The sequence below is a fragment of the Hesperophylax consimilis genome, chromosome 9 (genome assembly GCF_061612785.1).
Source record: "Hesperophylax consimilis isolate HC1 chromosome 9, BYU_Hcon_1.0, whole genome shotgun sequence".
In the NCBI taxonomy this organism is placed as follows: domain Eukaryota; kingdom Metazoa; phylum Arthropoda; class Insecta; order Trichoptera; family Limnephilidae; genus Hesperophylax; species Hesperophylax consimilis.
In genome coordinates, this window is record NC_142844.1 from 819,308 (window position 1) to 845,843 (window position 26,536).

Sequence of the window (26,536 nt, forward strand, 5' to 3'; positions counted from 1 at the left end):
TATTAACCCCTCGGGCCTCCACAAAAAAATATCATGTCATCAAATATTTCCAATTAAAATAGATTCGCTGTTTTTGTTTGTATTTCAAAATAAAATACTGTTGAATACTTGTAAGCCGGTGAAAGACTCTTTCAGATTTTAGTTTTACAATCGACATATGGAATTAAAAATATTAAAATTGGAATGCAAACTTAGATACAGTTCTTAAATTGGCTTACGAATGGTTTTTATTGTGTAAAATGTAATTAGCATTTTAAACTGGAATGCAAACTTACATAAAGTTCTTATGGATGGTTTTTATTGTGTAAACTGTAATTACCACTTTAAACTGGAATGCAAACTTATGTAGATAAAGTTCTTAAAGTTGCTTACGGGTGGTTTTTCTAGTGTAAACATTAATTACCACTTTAAACTGGAATGCAAAACTTAGATAAAGTTCTTAAAGTCGCTTATGGATGGTTTTTATTGTGTAAACTGTAATTACCACTTTAAACTGGAATGCAAACTTATGTAGATAAAGTTCTTAAAGTTGCTTACGGATGGTTTTTCTCGTGTAAACTTTAATTACCATTTTAAACTGGAATGCAAAACTTAGATAAAGTTCTTAAAGTCGCTTACATATGGTTTTTATTGTGTAAACTTTAATTACCACTTTAAACTGGAATGCAAAACTTAGATAAAGTTCTTAAAGTCGCTTACATATGGTTTTTATTGTGTAAACTTTTATTACCACTTTAAACTGGAATACAAACTTAGATAATGTACATGTTGTTATTATATATTGTTGGGACCTTTACAAAGAGATTGGTATATAATATTCATATAAAAACATTCAATAATTCCGTCTTTTCTGCCATTGAAATGAGGCCCGCCGTTAAGCATCAATCGACTGAAAGGGTAGAACTACCTTTCCCGCCCAAAGTGTTTGTTATGTAACAGACAGCACCAACGCAGTAACACAGTAGATTCCTGTATATTAGTTCCATCACGCCCCGTTGGAAGCTCTAGCAAGTTCCCCATCGCTCTCCAGATCCGGAATATCCATCGGCAGTGACCCAAATGTGTCCACCGCGTGGACATTGTTTTCGAGTCGAATGTCCTGAGGACGGACCTGATGCCTGGCTGCCTTTACTCGCTTTGATACCCGGCAAGCTCCATAGCTCCAAGCAAGATCCATAACCTACGTCATCACCCAGATGCACGTGAGTCCGCTAATAAACCAGTCTCTATAATCTGTGTGCCTTACTGTGATTAACTTTTATTGTATTCTCCGGGCCAGAGAGGGTGCCCCCCAACTTATGTACCTCAGAGAATTAGATGAAGAAATGCTTTGTCTCACGCCGTGACGCCTTGCCATCTGATGCATTAAACATTGTTATGCCTCATTTAATCTTTCATTTGTTAACTGAGGCCATCCATGAACCCTTACAGCAAAAGGTGGGCCAGAAATATAAGTCCGTGGACGATTCACACTCAAAGGTATGCACTCTCACTCAACCGGTGATCAAGCTAGCCCAGGTAAAGTGTACCTTCCGTAATTACATAACTTAACACTGTCTCCACACTGGCGCCCTACGTGGAACCTCACGCTGGTGCCAACGTGGAACCTCACACTGGTGCCAACGTGGGGGTCCAAACCTCCCATTTGTTAAAGTCGCTTATGGATGGTTTTTATAGTAAACTGTAATTACCACTTTAAATTAAGTCGCTTACGGATGTGAACTGTAATTTTTAAATGAGACTAAAAACATATATTTAATTAGACAAAGGTATTATAAGAGTTATTTTTTATTTAACTTTTTTTCATTTTGTATAAAAACATTTATTATAAAATTTGCAAACGTTCACAAATAGTTTTAAATGTTGTTAATCTATGGTTAACTTTTGTATGCAAACTGAAAGTGCAGTTTTCTTTCTTTCTAACACTGTATAAATGATGTATCTCACCATAATACAAGAGGAGATAGCATGACTTTGTATCGGGCTGGGAAAAAAGACTCTCAGGGTTAAACAACTATCGCGTGCTTAAGGCAAGAGATTCTATTGAAAATAATGATTTGATGTCACAGACATATGAATATATAGACTAGAAATTAAAGATGAGGGGTAAAATCAACTGTTGAAGAACGAAGGGGGTAAAGCTGACTGTGATTCGTCAATAAATCAATCTGACAGTATGTAGGCATCTCGCATTATAATATCACCATTTAGTTCTTAAAAGTAAAATCTGCTTTTGAATGAATAGACATTTTTACATGGGAGCGCAAATTACTCGCCACGTTATGAACAAATTTGCGAAGTCCAAATTCGGCAAAATAAATTTCTTCTATTTTCAGAGTCGAATATTTCGTTTACGTATTTAGTTAAGACACTTTTATAAATGTTCATAATTTACTTCCCAGCAACCAACCAGCTTTGTGTTTCGCGTCCAGACGTATCTCGATGTGATAGTATATGTTTCTACAACTGATCCATATTATACGATGTGAATATGCTTAAAATAAAGTAAAATAATGCTTATATATGGAATGTAATACGACAATTGGGTTTATTCTCTTTTTCACATCTATTTTTACAAGTTTTCATACCACAAGCCACCATTTTGCCGTGTTATTTCGTAAAATGAACCGATGATGCCTCGACCATAGTTCGCACAAGAATGATGACGTCACATTTTCTAAATTCACTTGAGGCCATACGCGAGCCCAGCCGGCTCCAATGGAACCGGTATGGGGAGTGGGGAATAATACGCTTTTAATCACTTAGGGCAGGTCTACTAATATTCATATGTCTATGTTTGATGTATTTTCTTTACATCTCATCTATTATCCTAAAATAGAACAATTGTTTGAACATGTTTGTTACCTGGCCCGGCAGCACAGTGCACAGCTCCACCGGATAGCAAATCTTTATCTCACCGTCTCTCTTACCTACCCAGAGGCAGGGCAGATGAGGGTATTTGATGCTGAAACAATTAAATCCGTAATTATAATAAATATGTCATTTCATTTATGTACATACAACAATTACACATTTTTCTGAAAACAGATATCTGGGAGGATTCTAGCAGAGCACTCTGTTGGAAAAAAATTAATAAAAATACAAATTTGTAGATTAGAAAACTACCGTAGTAACAAAATGAGAAAATAATTTCATTTGCGATTTTCAAAGCGAGTGAGAAAGGCTGTTAGTTTTAGAAAATTAACTCGAAAACCATGGGACTTTTACTAAACATGATATGAAGGTATTGAGGGCAACGAGCGGGCTGACGAACTAGCAAAGAAAGGGGCGAAAGCACCACTTGCGGGATCTGAGCCGGCCGTAGGAGTAGCAGCTTGCCACATCAAACTACATATAAGGTGGGTCAAATCCCAACACTGGAAGGAATGGAAGAAGGCACCCGGAATGAGGCAATCTAAAGTACTCATAAATGGACCGGACCCTAACTGAACCAGGCAACTACTCGATATGGACAGAAACTCACTGAGGGAACTGGTAGGACTATTAACGGGACACTGCCATCTCAGGAGACACATGCAACTGTTGGGAGTGGAAAACACCAACATCTGTAGGAAATGTGAAGAGGAGGAAGAGACTCCAATTCACCTATGGTGCCAATGTCCCGCTCTGCTGGGAATAAGGCTCAGATACCTGGGAAGACACAGTGTGGAACCAGAAGACATCGCCACATATCCAATGACAGCCCTGGTGAACTTCATAAAAGGGACCGGGTTACTGGCAAGGGAATGAGGTAAAATGGGAGATAGTACAATGGGCCTATGGCCTAAGTGCTCGCGGGGAACGGAAGTAAACCGCCTCCGACTTTAATAAAAAAAAAAAAAACATGATATGTATTCAATTTTCAGAATGGCCTTGGTGTATCCCTTCTACAATTGAAAGGTTATCCACCACTTACCAGACACCCTGCAAGTGGGATTATTTGGGCCATTTATACATATCTGTCTTCAAAAATAAAACTTTTTAACCCTCGGTCCATGGGAAGCATCTAAAGTCATTTCATCACGCTTGCGACCCAAGACAATTCTAAATTTGAATCCTCGCTGTATAGCGTACAAGCCTGTTTCAGAACCAAAATTAATTTGTAGAAAATCCACATACTCAGCGACATCTCTAGAAATCTTCAGCTCGTTTCAAATCTACCGCATCGAAAAAACGGCTTTGTTCCAAGCGCAGGTGCAAGAGATGACTACTACAATATTAGTGGAAATGTGCGTCGCTTTTCGTTTTGGGCCGATTTTGCAATGTTTTTTTTTTTCAAATAATTAATTTGACAATCTCATTTCACTGGGATAAAAACAAATATTTTATTCAAATGTTTATTATAAAAACGCATTATAGATGTTATTCCAAAAAAATATATATTTATCTTTTAGAATTGGCTTCCAGTGAATACATATTACTCTGTATGTTGTTTTGTGTTTTAGAGGATTTGTGTCGGAACACAAATTATATTTTAACTAACAAAGTTCCGAGAAAACTGAATTCTAAATTCTACAATATTTTTAAAAATAAAATATTCATAGGGAAATAATGTCATCTTTATTCTCAAAATTAAAAAGAAAAACATTTGCAAGATTGCGTAAAGTATAAATAAGTTCATGACAAATCCTTATTTTTAAAAACTGCTCTTGATATCGAGACATGACATAAAAATTCAAAGACAAACAGACGTAAGTACCACTCGATACCGACCGGCCCGTGTTGATAATTCAGTAATGTTTTATCTGATAAAATGAAATTAAATCAGTAATTTTTAGTTAAAAACATCTCCCCAAAACAATTATTTTGAGTTATTCAATAATAGTTAAGTTATAGATACATCGTTTGAGAAAGGTTTACACAAATAATGATCATGTGAAATACATTTAATTACAATTTTTAGTATTATTGTAAAGCGAGACGAGATAAACAAATGTGCCTTGTGGAGGTGACATCACCATTACATTTGAAGGCAGCCTAAAGGTTAAGCATGAAAACTTTATATGCGGGAACTTTATAAGTGGGTTTCACTGTACTCACATGTAATTGCGTTCCGTCCGGAAGTATTCTGTGACTGTTGTCATCTTGCCGCCTTCTCCGGCAAATCTAATCATTCCGGGAGGTTGCTTCACGTCGTTGACCCGATATGTGCGCTTGGATGCTGAATTCCCAGGAATCTCAAACTCCACCTGCCAAAAGCAACGTAATATTGTATTAATGAACTTAACTTGAACCGATCGCCGTAGAACTGAAAATATGACCCATTACACAGATCCTATTCCTAGCATCGGAGTCTCCTGACTGTCATTATCAACACCCTCGGAGGAAGGGTCAGCTCATCTCCCCTGCAGCCAATAGCCCTATAGAGATTGAGATCTTGAAGGATACGAGTATCTATACTCGGGGTCGGTGAGAGGGTTATTATAGGGGGTATAAATCAAGGGGTCCGAGCAATCACAGTACTTAATAAATAAATATCGGCTCAGACTCTCAGCGGCCCTGCCTATTAGAAGAGGACTGGACTTAGATAGAAGCAGATTATTTGGATTTTGCTGTCATAATATGAAATCCACCATGACATCCCCAGACACCCAAATCCATCAGACACCAATAACCGGACAGCTGGACAAATAATCAAACGGAGATGTGGCTTAACCTTCAGTGTACCAAGAAATCGTTGACGTTTATACCGGTCATGTGCCAGCGAATCCACAGTGGATTTGCTAGTAGCTTACCACACTTGCTTCAATTTTATGGGATATTAACCTTAAAAAATGCTACTAGCATACTAAAATATGTTTTATTTACTTGGCAAGAAACCGGTAGACAATAAAATATATAAGTAAAGTGATTTAACCTCTCGGAGAGTGAGCTTTTTTGAAGCAAACTGTATCCCAGGAGTGAGCATTTTTGAAGTATACGAATTAAAAAAAAATAAATGCAAAACCATAGTTTTCTCAATATCTAGCAATGTAAAAATATTTAAAAAAAAATTAATACTTGTACACACAAGTTAGAGACAAAACTAATTTTGCCTATTGAAGGGATCGTAAACCATTGGAGGTGAACCTACCATAACATGATTACAACGTATATATATTTATATCAACACCTACTAAAAAATATTACTCACCACAGGATGTCGGGAGAAGATTGAAGTAAATTGAATCCACGTTTGTTGTTTTTGTTGTTGTTGTTGTTTTTTTTTGTTTTTTTGTTTTTTTTGTTTTTTTTTTTTTTTTTTCAGTATTGTTTTTTAGTGTGGTAGTTTTCAAAGCATGGGTATATGCATAAAGCCACATTACATTCAATGCACATAAACCTCGTATCTTTTCTCTTTTTTGGCTGATTTTTTGTGTGGCTACACACATGACATTTCCTTTGAGTTCTATTACTCTGGGTTGTCGTTTGTGGTACAGGTCTCATAAAGTGTTTTTCTGAGAGGCGAGTGGGAATGTCAAATACTCTTTGACCTCCGGATGATACTGGTCGTGATGTGTGGTATTTTTCCACTAACTGGGTTATGAGGTTTTCTGGAAAATCGCTGAACGACAATGTTTTTTGCGATTTTAGGCGGTGCAGAAAGAATGCATTGAGTGTTCCAATATCGATCAACCGGAAAAATATTTTCTTGTACCACTTCATGGTTTTCCTTGAACTATCCACGAAACCAAGAATCCTATCCACCTTATCGACAGCTCCCATGTTTTGACTATAATCTACTACGGCCTCGGGCTTTATTTTGTTTTCTCCTGTGGTGTAATCCATTTTATTCGTTACAGTCATTTTATTACTATGTATATTTGTCAACATAGTAACATCTCTCTTGTCGTGCCACTTCAGAGCCATCAAATTATTAGAATGATAGAATTCTACTTCCCCTTTTTTCATTTTGCCTATTCTGAATTTGGGCATTTGTTTCCGATTACTTCTCACAGTCCCACAAGCATTTGTTTTGTGTTTTTCAAGATAATCAAAGAGAGTGGGGCTTGTATACCAGTTGTCTAAAAATATTCTGTGACCTTTTCCCAAATAGTCCTTCAACATTGTAGTTACAACAGAACCAGATATACCAATATTTGGATCCAGATTTATGTCCGTTTCTGAACCAGTATACACTATTATATCTAATACATAACCGGTAAGTGTATCACAGTGAACAAATAACTTGATTCCAAAGCGATGGCGTTTGGAGGGAATGTAAATTTTGAAAGACAGTCTTCCTTTCCACAATAAAAGACTTTCATCTATGCACAAATTTTGGAAGGGATAAAATGTGCCTTTGAATATTTTTACCATCGGATCTAAGAGATTCCTTATTTTATGCAATTTTTCAGTATTCCGTATTTCGTTGTCAGAAAAATGAAGGCACCGTAGTAAAGTGAGAAATCTATCCTGAGAAAACATAACTTTGAAGAAAGGTGTTTCGATAATGGGTTTGTTGGTCCAGTACTTCTTCAAGCTATTTTTTCCGACGAGGCTCATAAGCATAATGGTAGCTAAAAAAATATAAACCTCAGCTACCGTAGTGTCTACCCATTTTCGCATTTTCGATTTTTCTGCCGTAAATCGTATTTGGCCAGCATATCTGTTCGTTTCTGTGACAATTGTCTCCACAATTTCTTGTGTAAAAAACAACTCGAAAAACTCAATTTCAGTAGAATTCTCTGTCAGGGTAACATGGGGCATTATACCCGAATTTCTGCCATCGAAATCGTGCAAAATTGGAGTAAATTCTCCCTGATCCCACACTCGGCAATCGCCTTTTTTACGTTTAGGAGCTGATGCTGATGCAGTATCTTCCTCAATTACTTGATCCTCAAAATCATCATCATCAGATTCATCCGAAGAGTTTTCACAATTTAAATCTCCCACGTCTTCCAAAATGTCCTCATCTTCACTTACATTCAAAAAGTCTGCTATGTCTTGATCATTCATGAAATTTGGTTTAGACATTTTTAGAAAAAATAACGGTATCGAACACAAATAATAACCACTCGAACGATCGCGCGTCAAAAAACTTTTTTCTCCGATTGCTCGCGGTTTTTTGGCGACGAATTTGAATATTTTCCGCCAACATTAAAAAAATCAAACCTCCGAATTTTAATACGGAGACATAAAACTGATTGTAGTGCTATACAGCCAATGAATTCACCTATATTTTTATAATTATTCTATATTTTTAGAATTGATAGATAAATTATTAAAAAATCTTAAACTTTATGAATGCGCGAAATTAGCGTTTTTGTGATTTGAAATTGCCGCCAGTGGCAGTTTTAAATATCTTTATAGAATATTTTCTACGTTTTTATGTTCTCTATGGCCTGTTTGATAACCACAGATGCAAGAATATAATGGGAAAATAATTTTTTGTACGTTATGCTCTCTTCAAAAGTTTGGTTAGAAAATAATTTTTTAAAATTTGAGTGCGTGACGTGTCAAAATTGAAATTACTGTATTATACTATATAATAAATTTACCACAAAAACTGGTATTACGTTAGGAAGATACATTAACTGTCTACAATTATTAATAAGCATAGTCGCCGTTTTGGCTTTATTTTATTCATTTGATGAATTATACAGAGAGCCTATTTCACGATGTCAAAATCATGGTGCTACTTTTTAAATAATTGTAAATTAGAACTGGAGATTTGTAACCATGTTTTTATATAAAGTGCAAAACGAGGAAATAAGGCTTAAAATGAGATATACATCATAGATATAAACATTGCCAATATTTCAGGGGGATACTTTGAAAGTTGATGAAATTCACCAATATTTGACGAAAAATCACTACTGACAGCTACCTTAAGGTCAATCTACGTAGGGTATATCGGAATATGTAAAATGATGATAAATTTGTATATATATATCAAACCTTTGTATGACCGTAGAATGGCAAATAAAATCATAGTGATAATTTTATATCTAAACGCAAAGGTATCGAAAAAAAATGGATGAGGGGAAAATAATTGATGGAACCAATAATTGATTTATTTATTAAGCCCTAATATCCTTTTAAATCAATATTACAGTTGTATGGTTACAATGAAAGAGCAGTATTTTGATTTAAACATTGTTTACACACTTTGTCATAATAAAAATGTATTCAGTTTATTGGTTTATTCATAATTTAAGAAAATCAATACATAATAATATCATTGTGCCTCGCTATAGAGTGAGATTCTGAGTATCGCTCTGGTGAGGGACCACCATTCAGAATTGAACATTGCTTGAATTGGCTTAGTTATGTTTAGTGACTAGATCTGGAAAAGACTAATACCTTGATACATTAAAATTGCCAAGAATACATACATTTCCTCTTTATTCGTGGGAGCCCATTTATTGGTACGCGCATGACGCTTAAATTGTTTTTTCGCAATCCATTGATCTGCATACCTGTTGGTCTCTCTCGCGATCAGTTCAACGAAATCAGCATCAAAGATTTTAAGAAAGGCATCCACAGGTTTGCCCATTTCGTCGGTATTGAAAGTTGGTCCCGGCGTGCCTGTGAAAGTCTCCCTTATCCCAGTAAAACGTAAGATATCATTAGACCAATCGAAAGAGTAACCTTCAGGCGGCAGAATCAAACGCATTGCCTCACTATCTACCTGGTCTTGTCTACTAAAGTCTATGGCCATAGCGGAGTTAGGTGAAACGTTGATAATATTATGATAAGGTATTGGCGGCATGCAGAAGGTATCCTCATCGCTCTCTTCGTGGTCGACGTCACTCGCTTCGTCATCCTCGTCGCTCGATCTGTCCATTTCTGAAACAACAGAAAACCCAAATTAATTTAATGTGTCTATATTACGATAACCCACTGCCTCTGGTACGGCTTATGACTCGCAATACGATGGTCGCGGGATCAAATCAAATAAATTATATTTGAATAATTAGTGTTATTTTCACACAAAATTCATTTAAAATAATATATATTATATTTGCGGCACGTTCCAGAGTGGAAGATACCCATAGTATCGCCCTGGTGTAAGACCCCATTCAGAATTGAAACGTTGCTTGAAATGGCTTTTGACGGCCGGCATAGTCCAGTGGTAACGCATTGGACTGCCATTCCGAAGGTCGCCGGTTCGAACCCGGCGTGCGCAAATAAATTTTATTTGATTGATTTGTGTTATTTCACAATTAATTAATTAAAATAATAATTAAAATAATATATAGTATATTTGCGGCACGTTCCAGAGTGGAAGATACTACCAGTATCGCCCTGGTGTAAGACCACCATTCAGAATTGAAACGTTGCTCCAAATGGCTTTAGCCGTGTTTAGTGACTAGATCTGAATAGCCAGGTACTTCCCCATCTTCCTCTTTCCCTTCCCCACTTACCTTCAGCCTCACAACATCCCCCAATTGGGGATGCCATAGTCTCACTGGCTCCAGCTGAGGCTCTTGTGAGGTATTCATATAAAAAAAAATATAAAAAGTTAATCAAATACTTGAGGCGGGCAATGTCAGGAGTCAGAATAGCACAGTCAGGTAGGTATGGAATGAAGAAAAGAGTGTGTGTGCCAAGATCGAGTTGCATGGTGGTTCATCCTCTCTGCCTACCGAAATGGCGTGAAGGTAAGTTAGTTAGTTTTATAACTCACGGTTTCCAAGTACAGACTCTTCTAGTACAGCTGCCTCGTCCACGTTACTTTTTCTGCCCATGTCTGACTCTGAAATAAAAGAAAACACAAATTTACAGTAGAATTTGGATATAATGACTTTGCATTTAACGGTCTACTGTTTTAAGTGACGATAATGTAAACTCTAGTAAGGTTTCATAGCTTTTAGTAGGAAAACGTATCCGTTTAAAGTGACCAACTACGTAAAGCGACCTATTTTAATGATAATTTGTCCGGTTACAAAACCCACCTACCAATACAGCCTCGCAACACAATGAGTCCCGTGAAGCGAAAGTGTTTTTTCAATTTAAGAAAAAAATGCTGTATTACACCGTTTAGAAGCCGGTGAATCAAATGTAATCCTCGCAAAGAAGTTCGGCATGTCTTATTTCTCACTCTGCAATACCCGTTACAGAAAAAAGATGTGTAATGATGCATCCACGACATAACAACAATACATTTTGTATGTTTGTTATGTGGAATTTTTAAGTACTATGCTTATTTCCTGCCAATATACCAACAGTGAAACTGTGCTAGGGATATCAATATAAAATATAGATAATTGATTTTATATTGAGCCCCTGGTATGACATTTCAAAAAATAAACTCACCGTTCCCAAACGCCGACAATTCTTCGTAGAATGGTACGTCCACCCACAGCTCGCTGTGATAGCCGGCTTCCGGAGAGAAGAGTTCCCCACTCCGCGATGTCCCAGGTAACGGCTCGGGAGATGCTGCACGGATAGGCATAATTGGTGCATTGGGAGCCGTTGATTGGGTCTGTGCGGGAGTGGACATCCACGGTGGTGGTACGGGTCGTGGCAACGGTGAAGGCGTCCCTTGTGAAAAGGGACACGTTGTTCTCTCCGGAGATGGAATTCTGAAAACATTTACATAAATCATAGAAAATTGTTCTCATTCACGTGTGAAACAGTAAGTACAGTATGTAAATAAACAATAAAATAAGAACTCTGTAAAATATGCACTGAATGTGCCAAATGCACAGAGCGCTGAACTTACCAACTCTCACTGTAAGAGTGGAACGCTGTCAGGAAAAAACAATAATATTGTACCAAGCATCTAAATACGATTACTTACTTTTGTTTAGTTTTTCTTGGAGGTGCGGTAGGGAGCAAAATGCGCGCCGCCTGCTTCTTGAATTTTCGGCTTTCCAGCTCTAGCCGGATGGAAGCAGGCAGGGCCCTAACAACCTTTAGGGCCTTGACGCGATCCTCTCGCACCAGTAGCAAAGCAGGGTCGCTGTTTAAATAAATACAAATATATGATGAGTTCAACGGCCACAGCAAAGTACTTTCATAAAAAAACATTAAAAAATACTAACACTCCAGACGAGGCTGCAATTGCAGCTCTGCGTTGACGTCCACGTGCAGGTAGTCCGGCACCAGCTCGTACCCCACGTCTCCCTTTTCCTCTGCCTCCTCTTGCAGTCAGCACCGCTCTATAAATTTTAAATTGAAAACACTTAATGTAAGTACTTAAATGTTTAAATTTTGTTAAATATTGCACTAATATAAAATTTGAAAATAATTATTGGGTTGTGGAGTGATCCCTTTCCCTGGACGACAGCTGTTTCTGCACAAATTTGGTAAAAGTAAACAAATTAATTAATTATACAACTAAATTACTACATTTTTATTGTGTGACGAAGGCTTTACACCATTTTACATGTGAAAAAGAGTCAACTTTTTGACATATGACTTAAAATAATTGGTTAGCAAATATCTGTATTAATAATGAACCAATTCAAATAAAACTTATATATATCTCTTTGTTTTGAATCACTGTGATGGAATATCTATATTTCAAATGCGCGAGTGCAGTATTTAAGACATTATTGTAAATCAAAAACAGATGACGTCTTCAGTTGACGTAATCTTACACAAAAACTTCAACCAAAACAATATAATACAAACAAACGAATTAAAAACGCATTTCAAAGATAGATAAGTCAATCATGATTACACAGATATATAATTATGCGTTAAAAACCCAATAAATTAATTACTTACGGCATTTTAGGAAGAGTCCAAAATTTCGTGAATGTTGAAAATTTATAATTTTGTTTTTGACAGGACGCCATAAAAAAACCGCGAAAACTCGTTAAATAACACTTCAAAGACAACGGATAAGTTCATAGACAAAGAGAATATATTATCAGCTATTCGATAAAACAAGTAGCTGGCCATGGAAACGTTTTAAATAATTACAATAAATATTTTACGAATGGTAGAAAAATCGGTCCATTTTTGGACCGATATCAATCGCAGAAAAATAAAAGTGGTCGATTTTTCGACCGAAATCGTTCCAGTGGTTATAGTTGAAAATAAAACGACCAAATCAAAATATAAACAAACAAGAAAAATAACACACGTGGTATTATAAACACGTGTCAATATCACTTCACAATATTTAGTCAAACACTCTATAAATTATTGAACAGAACGATATTATTACATAACGAAACCATCAACAATACGCAAAACCTCGTAGTAATACGTAAAATTCCGATTCGGAGCGAAAATAACGAGAAAACCGCATAAAAACAATGTTAAAACTTAGCAAACTCGCACGCTCTCAAATCAAATGTTGTCAACCGAAGACAGTAGAGCAATGGCGGTTGATGACGTCACGTATTTTTTTAAATTTCAAATAAAAACGTCGGTAAATGAGACAACTGTTCAAAATGTTTGACACATTATTGTAAACTGTCCATAGATGGCAGTACACTTCACATTTCGTGAATAAATCGCGTATGTGTTGAGTTATACACGCGGCCGTAATAGTACGGCCATACTCCTTAGAGGGTTTTTTGTTCTGGCCGTACTTGTACGGCCATACTCCCCGAGAGGTTAAAGCCAAGTATTTCCATTCTATTTATTAATACCTGGGACCACCTGACACCTGGGACCTTTATTATTTATCCTATTCCTCAATGACGTTACCAGCATTTTCTACAATGTCCAAGTTTTACTTTTTGCTGACGATATGAAGTTGTTTAGGGTTATTAATGATGTGTACGACTGCATAAACTTGCAATAGAATCTTAACAACTTCTTCAAATGGTGTTCTAGTAATAAACTGCAACTAACTATTAATAAATGCCAAGTTATGAGGTTCCACAAAATCAAACACCCAATAATGTATAATTATTCATTGTGTAATGTTGACTTAATCTCTGTAATCGAAATACTTGGCCTAGGCATAATGTTTGATCAGAAACTCTGCTTTGTATCTCACATAACTTCTATCGCTTACAGGGCTATGAAAATGTTAGGTTTTATAGTAAGAATTTCCAAGGATTTTAAAAATATCAACACATTCAAAATTCTGTTCACATCTCTTGTTAGAAGTATTCTAGAATACAACTCTACAATTTGGTCACCTGTCTTTAATAATCACATACCATTGAAATAGTCCAAAGCAAATTTTTGAGGTGTATTAATTTTAGGCTTGGAATTCCTTTAGAAACAATAGATTATGATTTCTTATTACATTCATTGAAATTGCTTAAGTTAAGTGATGAAAGAAAATTTTTTGATCTTATATTTTTATAAAGAAATTATAAATTATCAATTGGATAGCCCTGACATATTAATGTTGATTCAATTTCATGTACCTACCATTAGATCAAGGTCCTCTAGTATGTAATATTGGGACAATTATACCACAGTCTCAGGATATAACTTAGCGTGAAAAAAGATTGTACACACTTGGGAACTTTTATGCTAAAATCGCAGATACTTTTAACATTCCCCTTGTAAAGTATAAAGCTGCACTAATAACACATTTTAATGCCACTTATTTTAATGAGGTCATTTTAAGAAGCAATAACATAACAGGCTTTCTTTGCTATTATTTTATTTGTTATGTTTTAACTAAATTAAATTCTTTATTTTTTCTCATCAAAATTTAATACTGCACTATGTACATATATGTAAAAAAATAAAATAAAAACTTTGTATGTAAATGGCACTTGTGCCGTAAATTCTAAATAAATAAATAAATATTTTTCGCTAAATGTCATTAGAATAATGATTGAATAATTAATTTTTTTTTATTACAAAATTATACAAAATATCAAATTATAACAGCATTGTAGGAGCTTGTGTTTATGGGAAGAGTCACGAGTAAGAGTACGATCTGTATACAATATTAAAAGTCTTAAAATAACTACAAACATAATTTAACAAAAAAAAAATTAAAAATCTTTGACTACTGTTATAATACTAATTATCTAAAATTGTGTATATGTAATTATGTTTGTAGTTAATTTAAATATTGAATTATGTAATTTTGTATGTTGAATTACTAACTAACTAACCATCATGCCGTTTGGAACATATATAATTCTAACTAACTAACCATCATGCCGTTTGGTACATATATAATTCAATATACACAATTTTAGAGAAATAGTATTATAATAATAGTTTAAAAATCTACTTTAAATTGCTAGATAGTATAGATTAAGTAAAAGTATATTAAGGGTACAATATATCATTTTCCACTTTCAAAGAATTAATTTTCTTTTCGAATTTTCATATTTCAAAGTTTCAAAATAATGTATATGTAATTACTTTGATTTTTAGCATAAAAGGTATATTCATTGAATTTTCAAGGTGTTTCAAGGTGTATTTTAAATTGCTAGATAGTATAGATTAAGTAAAAGTATATTAAGGGTACAATATATCATTTTCCACTTTCAAAGAATTAATTTTCTTTTCGAATTTTCATATTTCAAAGTTTCAAAATAATGTATATGTAATTACTTTGATTTTTAGCATAAAAGGTATATTCATTGAATTTTCAAGGTGTTCCAAACAGTATTTGTAACTGTCTCCAACAACACAATTCATATTACATATTCGAGCTTGTCATTTCGTCATTTGCAAATATATTTATTTTATCTGTGAAAAAGTGTATCACAAAATTCGCAATCAGTTTGTGCAAAAACTGATTGCACATATAAATTTTATTTAAATATTGAAGATAGTAAATAAATAAAAATTTGAAACAGAAAAATCAGAAAAAGATACGGTCACATCTGGGACTTGAAACCAGGCCCCAGGCCATGCCGGCGCGCTGCTCTACCAACTGCGCTAATGGGACCCTATTTCCTTTGGTCATATTTAACTGTATCATACTTCAAATAACAACTGCCAACATTATCTTCATTTTTCTCACCGCACATTTTTATGCATGATCACAAGATTCAAATCTAACTAAATGCAATATAGATAGTGTCCTGGATAAATATATCCTGATTTTATTTTAATATGCGACATCTATTGACTTTTTCTGCAAGTCTAGGATGAATATTTATTTTATAAAAACTTTTTGTCATCTTAACGTACATGCTTACTTGTGCAAATTAGAGTCTGTGTAAGTAAGATTGAGCGCGTAGATGGACTATTATAAAACTCAAGCTTCTAAACTTAATTTTAATTTGATTTTATTTAATTTTTGCTTTCAACTTATACCACTTTTGTACTTAACTCTAATTCTATACCCACACTACTCAACTTACTCAATGCACTACAACATAATACACTCACATCTGCGAAAACTGAAAACCATGCTCACCCCAGTGGACTTTTGGCTGCTGAGTAAACATAATAATATGTATTTTTTAACATATTATTCTATTTACTTGTAATCGAAATAGGATACTAGTTTCTCTCTTACATGATGCATAAAACCATCATAATTTTTTATCAAAACGCACATGGCCTCCGATCCAAGACGAAAGAATTCTATCAAAACATCCTGATCAACAAATTTGACATAATATTAATTAGCGAGACGTGGTTAGTTGACAGCATATCCGATGATGAGCTGTTTGATTGCCAGTATAATGTATATAGAAATGACAGAGATACTAATCGAATGGGTAAAACTAAAGGGGGTGGCGTTGCTATTGGTATAAAAAATATTTTAACCACTCAGAACATTAGAACGTCAAAAGACGTAAATATGATAATAGCGGTCAAGACATTAGAACGTCTTTTCACGTAAACGCGCGAGATTTTACAAAAATCGATTTATTTCCATCACTAGTATACGGATTGCCATGATTTAAAAAACAGAGTATCGATAATGAATAACGCTACGCGTCTGTATTCAACAATATCTATGGAACGTAGAACTGCATTATCTAAGCCGATTGAATCTGTCATCTTGTTCGTTCATAATTTATTGCGTTTCTAAATAATTTATTAAAAATATTTTAGTTTGGACGGTTAATATTTTGAGGTGACTAATAGTTTTTAATTATATTTCTTCAATATATAAAGTGTTATTTCTTTATGATACTCAGAAAAAAGTACATTTTTCACGGCTTTGAAATAATGATTATCGATTCTTACATATTTTTGACGTTTTCATAAAATATATATTTAGAAACGCAAATGTTTACTTATAACAACACAATGCAATAGTGGATTTCATAATCTTTCCAAAACATTTTTTAGAATGAGGCTACGTTTCCCAAGACGTGAGTTATGATGTTTTTAGCAAAACTCGTAAATAACACAAAAATTATCACGTTTTGACAGTTTTCAAAGGAACACATAGTATATAAATGTCTTTGTCTGAGAGGTTAAAGTTTGATCTCAAAAATCACGGACATCAGAAGCCGAGGATATATGTATCTCACTATTATTACTAAGACATTCAAAACATTGCGTTTCAAATATTCATACATATTTGTTGCTCTCACTTATTAGGAGTTAGTCCTAAGTTGTCTAATGCACAGCGTTTCTCTATTATCAATAGTCATACAACTGCCATATCTGACTTAACCACTGAATTTCCAAATGACATTTTTCTAGTAATAGGCGTACTCTACGTATCAGCCACGTAGTATTGACCTCTGTGCCTCTACCCTCCTTAGCTGTCTTTCGTTCTCCAATTTAACACAGTATGTAAATACTAACGGATGAATTTTAGATCTCGTGCTTTGTAATACTACGGTATTCATCTCTGCGGCTGACTCGCCACTAGTAATCGAAGATGCACATCATAAATCTATTATAGTTGAACTAAGTATTCCTCTCCCTGCTACCATCCTAAAACCCCAGATAGTCAAAATTTTCAATAAAGTTAACTATGAAGTAGTTAATGATGCTCTCAGAAACAGTGATTGGTCCTCTGTCGTTAATGCACAGGATGTAGATGCTGCTGTACATCATCTTTATGGTATTATTGATGCCCTGATAGATGATCTGGTTCCAAAGAAAGTAACCAAATCAACCAAATTCCCAACATGGTATTCAACGGCTTTAATTAATATAAGTAAAGAAAAATTAAAGTTTTTTCATGCCTGGAAAGAAGCAAGCCTGTACAAGAATCCTCTAGATTACTAATCTTTCTCAATACTTTAAAAAAGACAAAAGAAAATATCTAGTCATACTCATAATGCCTACATTGCTCAATTGGAATCAGATATACAAAAAATGTTAAAAAAATATGGAATTATGTTAAGATGCAAAGAAAAATCTCCCACTATACCAGAACATATGACCTATCATTCGACGACAGCAAAGAAGTTACAGACTTGTTTGCTGATACAGATTACTTCTCAACGGTCTTTAGAAATGAATTTCCAACACTCAATGTTAATAAGGAAGATCCTCTGAACAACACATTAATATCCTTAATTAGAATAAATGAAGAAATCACTTTGAAATACCTTTCCTTTCAAGCATAGATATTAAAAAAGGACCGGGAATTGATAGGCTACCCGGAGTTTTTATACGCAACTGTAGTAAGTATATCTGTCTTCCGGTTCGCGCCATCTATAAAAAATCACTAACATAAGGAACGTTTCCCCTCAAGTGGAAATCAGCCTTTATCACACCAATCTATAAAACCGGTGATAAGCATGACGTTAAAAACTACCGTCCAATTTCCCAACTTCCTATTTTAAGCAAAGTTCTAGAAAAAATTGTGTTTGATCAATTATAATCGGCTATTTCCACAATCATTACACCGAATCAGCACGGATTCATGAGAGGTCAGTCAACGACATCCAACCTGGCCCTTTTCATTAACTTCTTGCATAGCAAGATGGATGACAAAGACCAGGTTAATACTATGTATACGGACTTCTCTAAGGCTTTCGATCGCGTAATACACTCAATTCTTTTGAAAAAGCTCATCCTACTTGGTATACACGGTGACCTGTTTAGATGGATAAAATCTTACATTAGTAACCGTAATCAGGTAATCTTAATCAACGGTGTCTTCTCAAAATCTATCGAGGTAAAAACTGGTGTCCCCCAAGGGTCCCACCTAGGTCTGCTAATGTTCAACATTTATATAAATGTCATTGGTTCATATGACCGGTCGGTGGCCGAGTTCACATCGCGCTTGGGTCCCACTCGGGCGTAGTGTGTTCAATTCCTCGGCTGGCTAAGTCCTCCATCACAACACAAGCAACATTTTCAGCTTATTGTGGTGGTAGTAGGAGATTTTCAAATATTGTCAGGTTATTCGTAACCCGGGAATGTTTGTCTTTCTTTTTTTTAAAAGAGAAAAAAAAAATTTTTCAAAATTTCAAGTATGAACTTTATGCCGATGACATAAAAATATTCAAAGTTATTCTTTAAAATTAAACAGTAACTTTGTAAACATCACTTATGGGTAAATACTTAATGCCGACCGGGTTTCGCTACAACCGTAGCCTCATCAGGGCAGTATAATACTGCCCTGATGAGGCTACGGTTGTAGCGAAACCCGGTCGGCATTAAGTATTTACCCATAAGTGATGTTTACAAAGTTACTGTTTAATTTTAAATTATAATGTCACATCACAAAGTAACCGCTTCATATGAAGAAAAAAAAATCAAAGTTATTCGTTCTCTTTCTGACTGCAAAGCGTTACGAAGTGACCTAGATAGGCTTTGCAAGTATTGCAAAGTTAACTGTCTAGATATCAATGTTTCTAAATGTCACACTATGACATTCACCAGAAATAAACACGTAATTAAGTACTCATATTCACTCAACAATGAACCTGTCATCTCTATAACGGAATGTAAAGACCTCGGCGTTTACCTTCATAACAAACTTATATTTAATAAGCACATTGACTCAATCGTTAATAGGTCGTATAAAATGCTTGGTTTCGTGCTACGTATAAGTAAAGTATTCAGTAATCCGCGTACCATCGTAATGTTATATTATTTATTTATTTATTATGTACATCTCTATAAAAAGGTTTTCATATATTTTTTTGACTTTGCCTGCCTCACTAGGAAATCCTGTGCCGACACAGACTAGTTTACAAATATTTTATAATATTAAAATAAAGTACATTTTTCAATAAAGCAAAAATATTTGGCAAAAATTTTCAGGTTGGTAGGTAGTGGTAACAATAATGAGATTTCGCATTAGTCAGAAGTACACTGGAATACGCATCGCCAATTTGGAATCCACAATATAAACATTACGTAGATAGTATAGAACATATCCACAACAAATTTATAAAATATATTACTTCCAAATTCAACAATAACTTTGAACGTACATTTGAAACTTTCCAGCAAAGACGAGTAGTAGCTGACTCAATATTTATTCACAGAATTTTAAACAATAAACATTGACTGTACCGAACTTCTGTCCCTTATTAATTTTAACATACCTTTGAGACGTACACAACATACGGTGCTATTCCACACGCTTAATTATAAAACAAATGCAGCATCGAATTCTACAATTAACCGAGCTCTTCATACTCTAAATAATATTTGTCTAAACTCTAACATTGACATTCTTTCGGATTCACTGCCCAAATTCAAACGTGGCATCATGTCAATAATTTAAACTGTTCAATGCACGCACATACATACATACATACATACAGACACACACAGCCACACACACACACACACACGTTACAAACACACACATACGTTACAAACACATACATACGTCACAAACACACCTATATACTACACACGTCACCTGGTAATTAAGGAATAAACATACCACTCTAAGTATCTTATTCCTGTATATTGTTTCATCTCTGTAAATCATGTACTGTTTGTTTCTATGATATAAAATAAAATATAAATCACATTAGGTCGGGGAATATTACCTGTTGCACATATATCTCATTAGGTTGGGGAATATTACCAGGTGCACATAAATCATATTAGGTCAGGGAATATTGCCAGGAGATTTCGTAGTAAAGTTTTCAAAGATACGAAAAATTTAACTTGATCGAAAAATCTAACAAGTGAAAATTTCTCATGCGTGGGGTTTAATTGTATTGGGTTGGTTTTTCAGTGATTTCTCCAAGAACATAAAACAGATTTAACGTTTTATATTTACCTTCAACGATTTGATGAATTTTTTGAGGTTTTCAATGACATCATAGGGCAGTTGTTGCGGTCCCCTCCTCACATCCATACGAGGGGCCAATTCCTGAATAAGGTCGACCAAATTTTGCGGTGTGGGGAACCCTTTATGTGCAACTAAAACAAATAAGAATAATGTAGATATGATACAATTATATTATAGATATATCTGCAAAATGAAGTTCCTAATGGTGAGTTTACCCCAATCAAGATATAAATTATGCGCCATATATCCAACGACATTCACAGCAAAAATGGTTTTATAATCTCAACTACAGACGACGGTTCAAGACCTATGGTGATGGCCGGTAGCTTATTACTTCATTGAAACTAACGGTTTGTGCGATCGACGTTTGACATATTTGTCATTATTATGCAGATTTTTGTTAGTAAAGTGTTAAAATCTTAACAATTATTTTACAAGCAATAATTATTAGCCTGAAACACTCATCCACATTGAAAAATCTCCTGATAAAAGATACATGACGTCAACGGGACTTGTATCCGTGTCCTTACCCTTTGTGCTATGCATAAAAAATCTTGTCTTAAACATTAGTTTACCAAAAAAATAAAATAGCGTAGGGAGTGTGGCGAACCCATCGCTCAGGGAGTGGAAACACGACCTGCAATAGCCATCCCAAGCTAAGGTGTGAGATACCGTGCTCAGGGCTGAATGACACTGGGGAACAGTGTCACGAACGGTTCCTCCGAGACACAAGGTCGCATCTCGGAGTATACAGACCTTACCCCAGCATTCGGGGCTCTGCTGGGGTGGAACTTTTATTTCCCTAGATACTCGTGGGACCAAATATGGACTGTAAAAACAAAAACCAAAACAACACTGACGAGGGACCTTTAAGGAACCTAGAGGGAGTGGAAGGAGGAGTTGAGGCCGCCTCGGTGGACTCATCCCTCTTGGGGCCTTTGAGGAACCAAGAGGAAGTGGAGAGGAGAGATGGGACCACCCTGGTGGACTCTTCCCTTGAGGGGCCCTCTGGGAACCATAAAGAAGGACCTCCGACGGACGCAACACGGCGGGATCCCCCAGGGGATCCAGACGTGGAAATGCAGGGACCATCAGGGGACCTGGAAAATAACTTCTTTAAGAACCCCCGACTCCAACTGGGGCCCTCGGGGAACCAGCGGAGAGGGGGGGACTTAAAGAAGAGACTTACTCCAACAACCACCGCTGAGGAAGACAAGGTAAAGTCCCTGTCAGACGATGTGGAAAAAATTCACATCAGTAAGAAACTCAGTGGGGCTGCGAGGAGAAAACTCAAAAGAGAGAAGCAGGGGCGGCAGGAAGGAAACCAGGAACAACCACGGACTGTAAAAGTCCGCTGGGGACAACCAGGGACCTCGAAGGCCGGAACCAGGCAAGGCAAACCAGGGACAGACCGGAAGCTAACGGGGACCGCACAAGGTAACCGGGAGCAACCTGGAACGTCCGGGGAAAAGAAGGCTGGGAAGAGGAGAAGAACCTCACCAGAACCTAAACCCTTGGGGCTTTCACCGGGAAATGCCAGGAAAAAGCCCCGAGGAATTCTCACCTCTGCTACCTATGCGGAAGCCGCTGGAAATAAAATTCGAGTGGCTGTTGTACATAGAAACAGAGAGGAAGAATTTACAAAAGAGCAGGAGGCCCTCGTGAGTGAGGCGGCCGCGGATCTGATTTTGAGCATCCCAAAGGGACAGTTCAAACCCAGATTCGACGAATGCTTCACTCAGAGGGGCGTCCTGAAAATGACCTGCTCCGACAAGGAGTCAGAGACATGGCTGAGGGAGATGGTGCCGACCATACGGAAATGGCAGGGCTGCGACCTGGAGGTGGTGGGGTTGCAGGAACTGCCAAAGTACGTAAAGGTTAGGGCAGTAATCCCCGAAAATGGAGCAGTAAGCACCGAGAGGTTGCTACAACTGCTGGAGAACCAGACTCCCCGGCTACACACAAAAAAATGGATCGTCCACGACTCGATCAGGGATAAGAACATGTATCGCCTGATCATGAGTGTGGACGAGGAAAGTGTGAAGGTGCTGAGGGAGATGGGGATGACGGCGCATGTCGGGATAAGGAAGGCCACTTTCACGGTGCGCTCTCCTAACACCGAGGAGCGTAAATAGGAGGAATGACTTAAGGATTAGGCAGTAATGGCTAAAAACTTACAGTTCATTCAAATAAACTTGCACCGTAGTCCGGCAGCGACTGCAGTGCTTAGCAGTAGAGTCACTCGGGACAGTGTGGACGTCGCGCTGATCCAAGAACCCTGGACTTATAGGGGGAAGGTCAGAGGACTAAACATGAACCAAGGTCTAATCTATTATAACGAGTCGGGGGACAGACCCAGGGCCTGTATTCTCATCAGAGGGATACCTGACACACTGCTACCCGAACACTGCAGTAGGGACTTAGTGGCTGTGAAGCTACAGGTCACGCTGGACCAAAGAAGCAGGGAAGTAGTTGTGGCATCAGCATACATGCCCTATGACTCTGTGGAACCACCACCCTCAAGGGAAATAACGAGACTCGTCCAGGACTGCAGGGAGAAGGGTAGGGAACTGATACTCGGAGCAGATGCTAACTCGCACCACACTGTGTGGGGGAGTACGGACATCAACAAACGAGGACAGGACCTCCTGGAATACCTGATGACAGTGAACCTTGAGATTCTTAATAGAGGTAGGGAACCCACCTTCGTTATAAGTAACAGACAGGAGGTGATAGACCTGACCCTAGGAACATTAAGAGTCTCAGGATGGAGAGTATCGGACGAACCATCCCTGTCGGACCACCGACACATAGAATTTAAACTAGAGGGAGAAACAAGCAAAACGGGGACCGATTCATACAGGAACCCAAAAGCAACTGACTGGACTAGATACTCGGAGGAACTAAATATAGGAATGACAAGATTCCCAGCTAAATACGGCTGCCCCGAAGAAATTGAGGACGCAGTAGAAGTACTGAGGGACTCAATGATAAGGGCATACGAAAATAGCTGCCCTCTGAAGACAAGTACCAGGGACAAAACACCGTGGTGGAGCAGAAGACTGCAGGAGCTACGGAAAATAGTAAGGCAAGCTTTCAACAAGGCCAAAAAGTCAGGAAACTGGGATGCCCACAAGCAATACCAGAAAGAGTACAAGGTGGCAATTCAGAAAGCCAAAACATGCTCCTGGGAGAAATACTGTGGGGAGGTGGAAACCATCCCACAGACTGCAAGAATCCAAAAAATTCTTGCAAAAGACCCAGGGGCAGCAAAAGGCCCATTCAAAAAAGCTGATGGAGGATATACCAACAGTTGGGAGGAGGAGTTGGAGGTACTGCTGGGGAAACATTTTCCCGGCTACAAAAAGTTAGAAGCAGATGATACCGGTCCACCACCAGCCCGAGTTACACGGGAAGGTAAGGACTGGGACACTGCGGCTAAAATAGTTACTCCCTCCAGAGTTAAATGGGCAATCAGAGGGTTTGACCCTTTTAAAAGCGCAGGAGAGGATGGAATCTTTCCGGCACTTCTACAGAGGGGCCTAGATACAATCCTACTTCCGGTGACGAAGATCCTGAGGGCATGCTGTGCCCTCGGATACATCCCCATACCATGGCGGAAGACAAGGGTAGTGTTCATACCCAAACCGGGGAGAGCTGACTACGACCAACCAGGTGCATTCCGCCCAATTAGCCTCACCTCATTTCTTTTGAAGACAATGGAGAGGCTAATGGACAGGCACATAAGGGACGGGGCACTGAAAGAGAAGCCCCTCCACGAGTTACAGTTTGCTTACCAAGCAGGTAAGTCAGTCGACGCGGCACTGCACAGGTTGGTGTACAAACTGGAGCAGGCACAAGCGACTGGGGAACTGGCGGTAGGGCTATTCCTGGATATAGAGGGAGCATTTAACTGCACCACTATTAAATCCATTGATGAAGCGGCAGAAAGACATGGACTCGACAAAACCACCAGAAGGTGGCTGAGGAACATGCTCTCAGGCCGGATACTTACGGTGACAAGGGGTGAGGTAAGCATCAAAGTGCTGGTGACACGAGGGTGTCCACAGGGAGGGGTCTTATCACCCTTGCTGTGGAGCCTGGTGGTGGACAACCTCATCCGGAAACTCAACAACAGGGGCCTATATACGCAAGGGTATGCGGATGACATTGCAACCATAATAAGGTGTTGGGATGCAGACACAACCCGAGGCCTTATACAGTCAACACTGGCAACAGTGGAAGAATGGTGTGAAGAAACAGGACTGTCAGTCAACCCAGACAAGACAGAACTAGTAATCTTTACGCGTAAAAGGAAACTAGAAGGATGGAGCAATCCAACCTTCTATGGAAAGGAATTAGAACCCTCTGACACGGTTAAGTACCTCGGAGTCATCATAGATGCCAAACTGAGCTGGAAAAACCAGGTGGAAACTGTAGGCAGAAAGGCCTGTGCTCTGATGTGGGCAACTAAGTACCTCGGATAAGTACCTCGGAGTCATCATAGATGCCAAACTGAGCTGGAAAAACCAGGTGGAAACTGTAGGCAGAAAGGCCTGTGCTCTGATGTGGGCAACTAGGCGAATCTGCGGCAGAACGTGGGGTCTCAAACCTAAAATGATGCAATGGCTTTACACAGCCGTTGTAAAACCAAGGATCATGCACGCAGCCCTGGTCTGGTGGAGGAGAACAACACTGAAAACAGTGATGGTCACACTCAATCACATACAGGGACTTGCATGCAGAAGCATCACAGGAGCCATGAGAACCACTCCAATACTAGCCATGGGAGTGCTGCTGGACCTACCCCCACTAAACATAGAAATAGAGGGGGCGGCGATGGCGGCAGCCTACAGGTTACATTGCAATGGCCAATGGAGAGGAGAGTTGCCCAGAAACAGTCACACGGAGATAGGAATAAGACTGAGGGCAATTAGTCCGACGGCTGGGATGAAGCAGGATGGCAAACAAGCCGAATACTTCTTCGGACAGCTGTTTAAAGTGACGTACCCCACAAGGGAGGAATGGGACTCGGTCCCAGGTCCAAACTCCAAACAGGAACTAATCTGGTTCACAGACGGGTCCAAGATGGAGGAAGGAACAGGGGCCGGGGTCTGTCTACAGGGATCTAAGAGGGAACTCAGTATACCTCTAGGAATGCACTGCACTGTGTTTCAAGCTGAGATGAAAGCCATCTTAGCCTGCGCACAGGAGAATATGAGTATCGGGTACAGAAATAAGAACATAAACATATGTTCGGATAGCCAGGCGGCCTTAATGGCACTGGAAAGTAACCGATGCGACTCCAGACTGGTGATGGAATGCAGGACTATCCTTATAGAACTGGCGACCATCAATAAAGTAACCCTGCTCTGGGTACCAGGACATAAAGGTATTGAGGGCAACGAGCGGGCTGACGAACTAGCAAGGAAAGGGGCGAAAGCACCACTTGTGGGATCTGAGCCGGCTGTAGGAGTAGCAGCTTGCCACACCAAACTACATATCAAGAGGTGGGTCAAATCCCAACACTGGAAGGAA

At 37.9% G+C, this 26,536-nt stretch overlaps 1 protein-coding gene across 1 annotated transcript in view; it reads right to left on the bottom strand.

Moving 5' to 3' along the window:
- The window catches only part of LOC149420763 (protein argonaute-2-like), a 98,350-nt gene that overhangs the window by 57,010 nt on the left and 14,804 nt on the right, over window positions 1-26,536 (bottom strand). The window contains exons 7-9 of the mRNA XM_089635511.1: window positions 20,987-21,129; window positions 5,041-5,189; window positions 2,866-2,965 (exon numbers count right to left, since the gene is read on the bottom strand). Coding sequence (XP_089491637.1) covers window positions 2,866-2,965; window positions 5,041-5,189; window positions 20,987-21,129 — 392 coding nt within the window. The remainder of the gene's footprint in view (window positions 1-2,865; window positions 2,966-5,040; window positions 5,190-20,986; window positions 21,130-26,536) is intronic.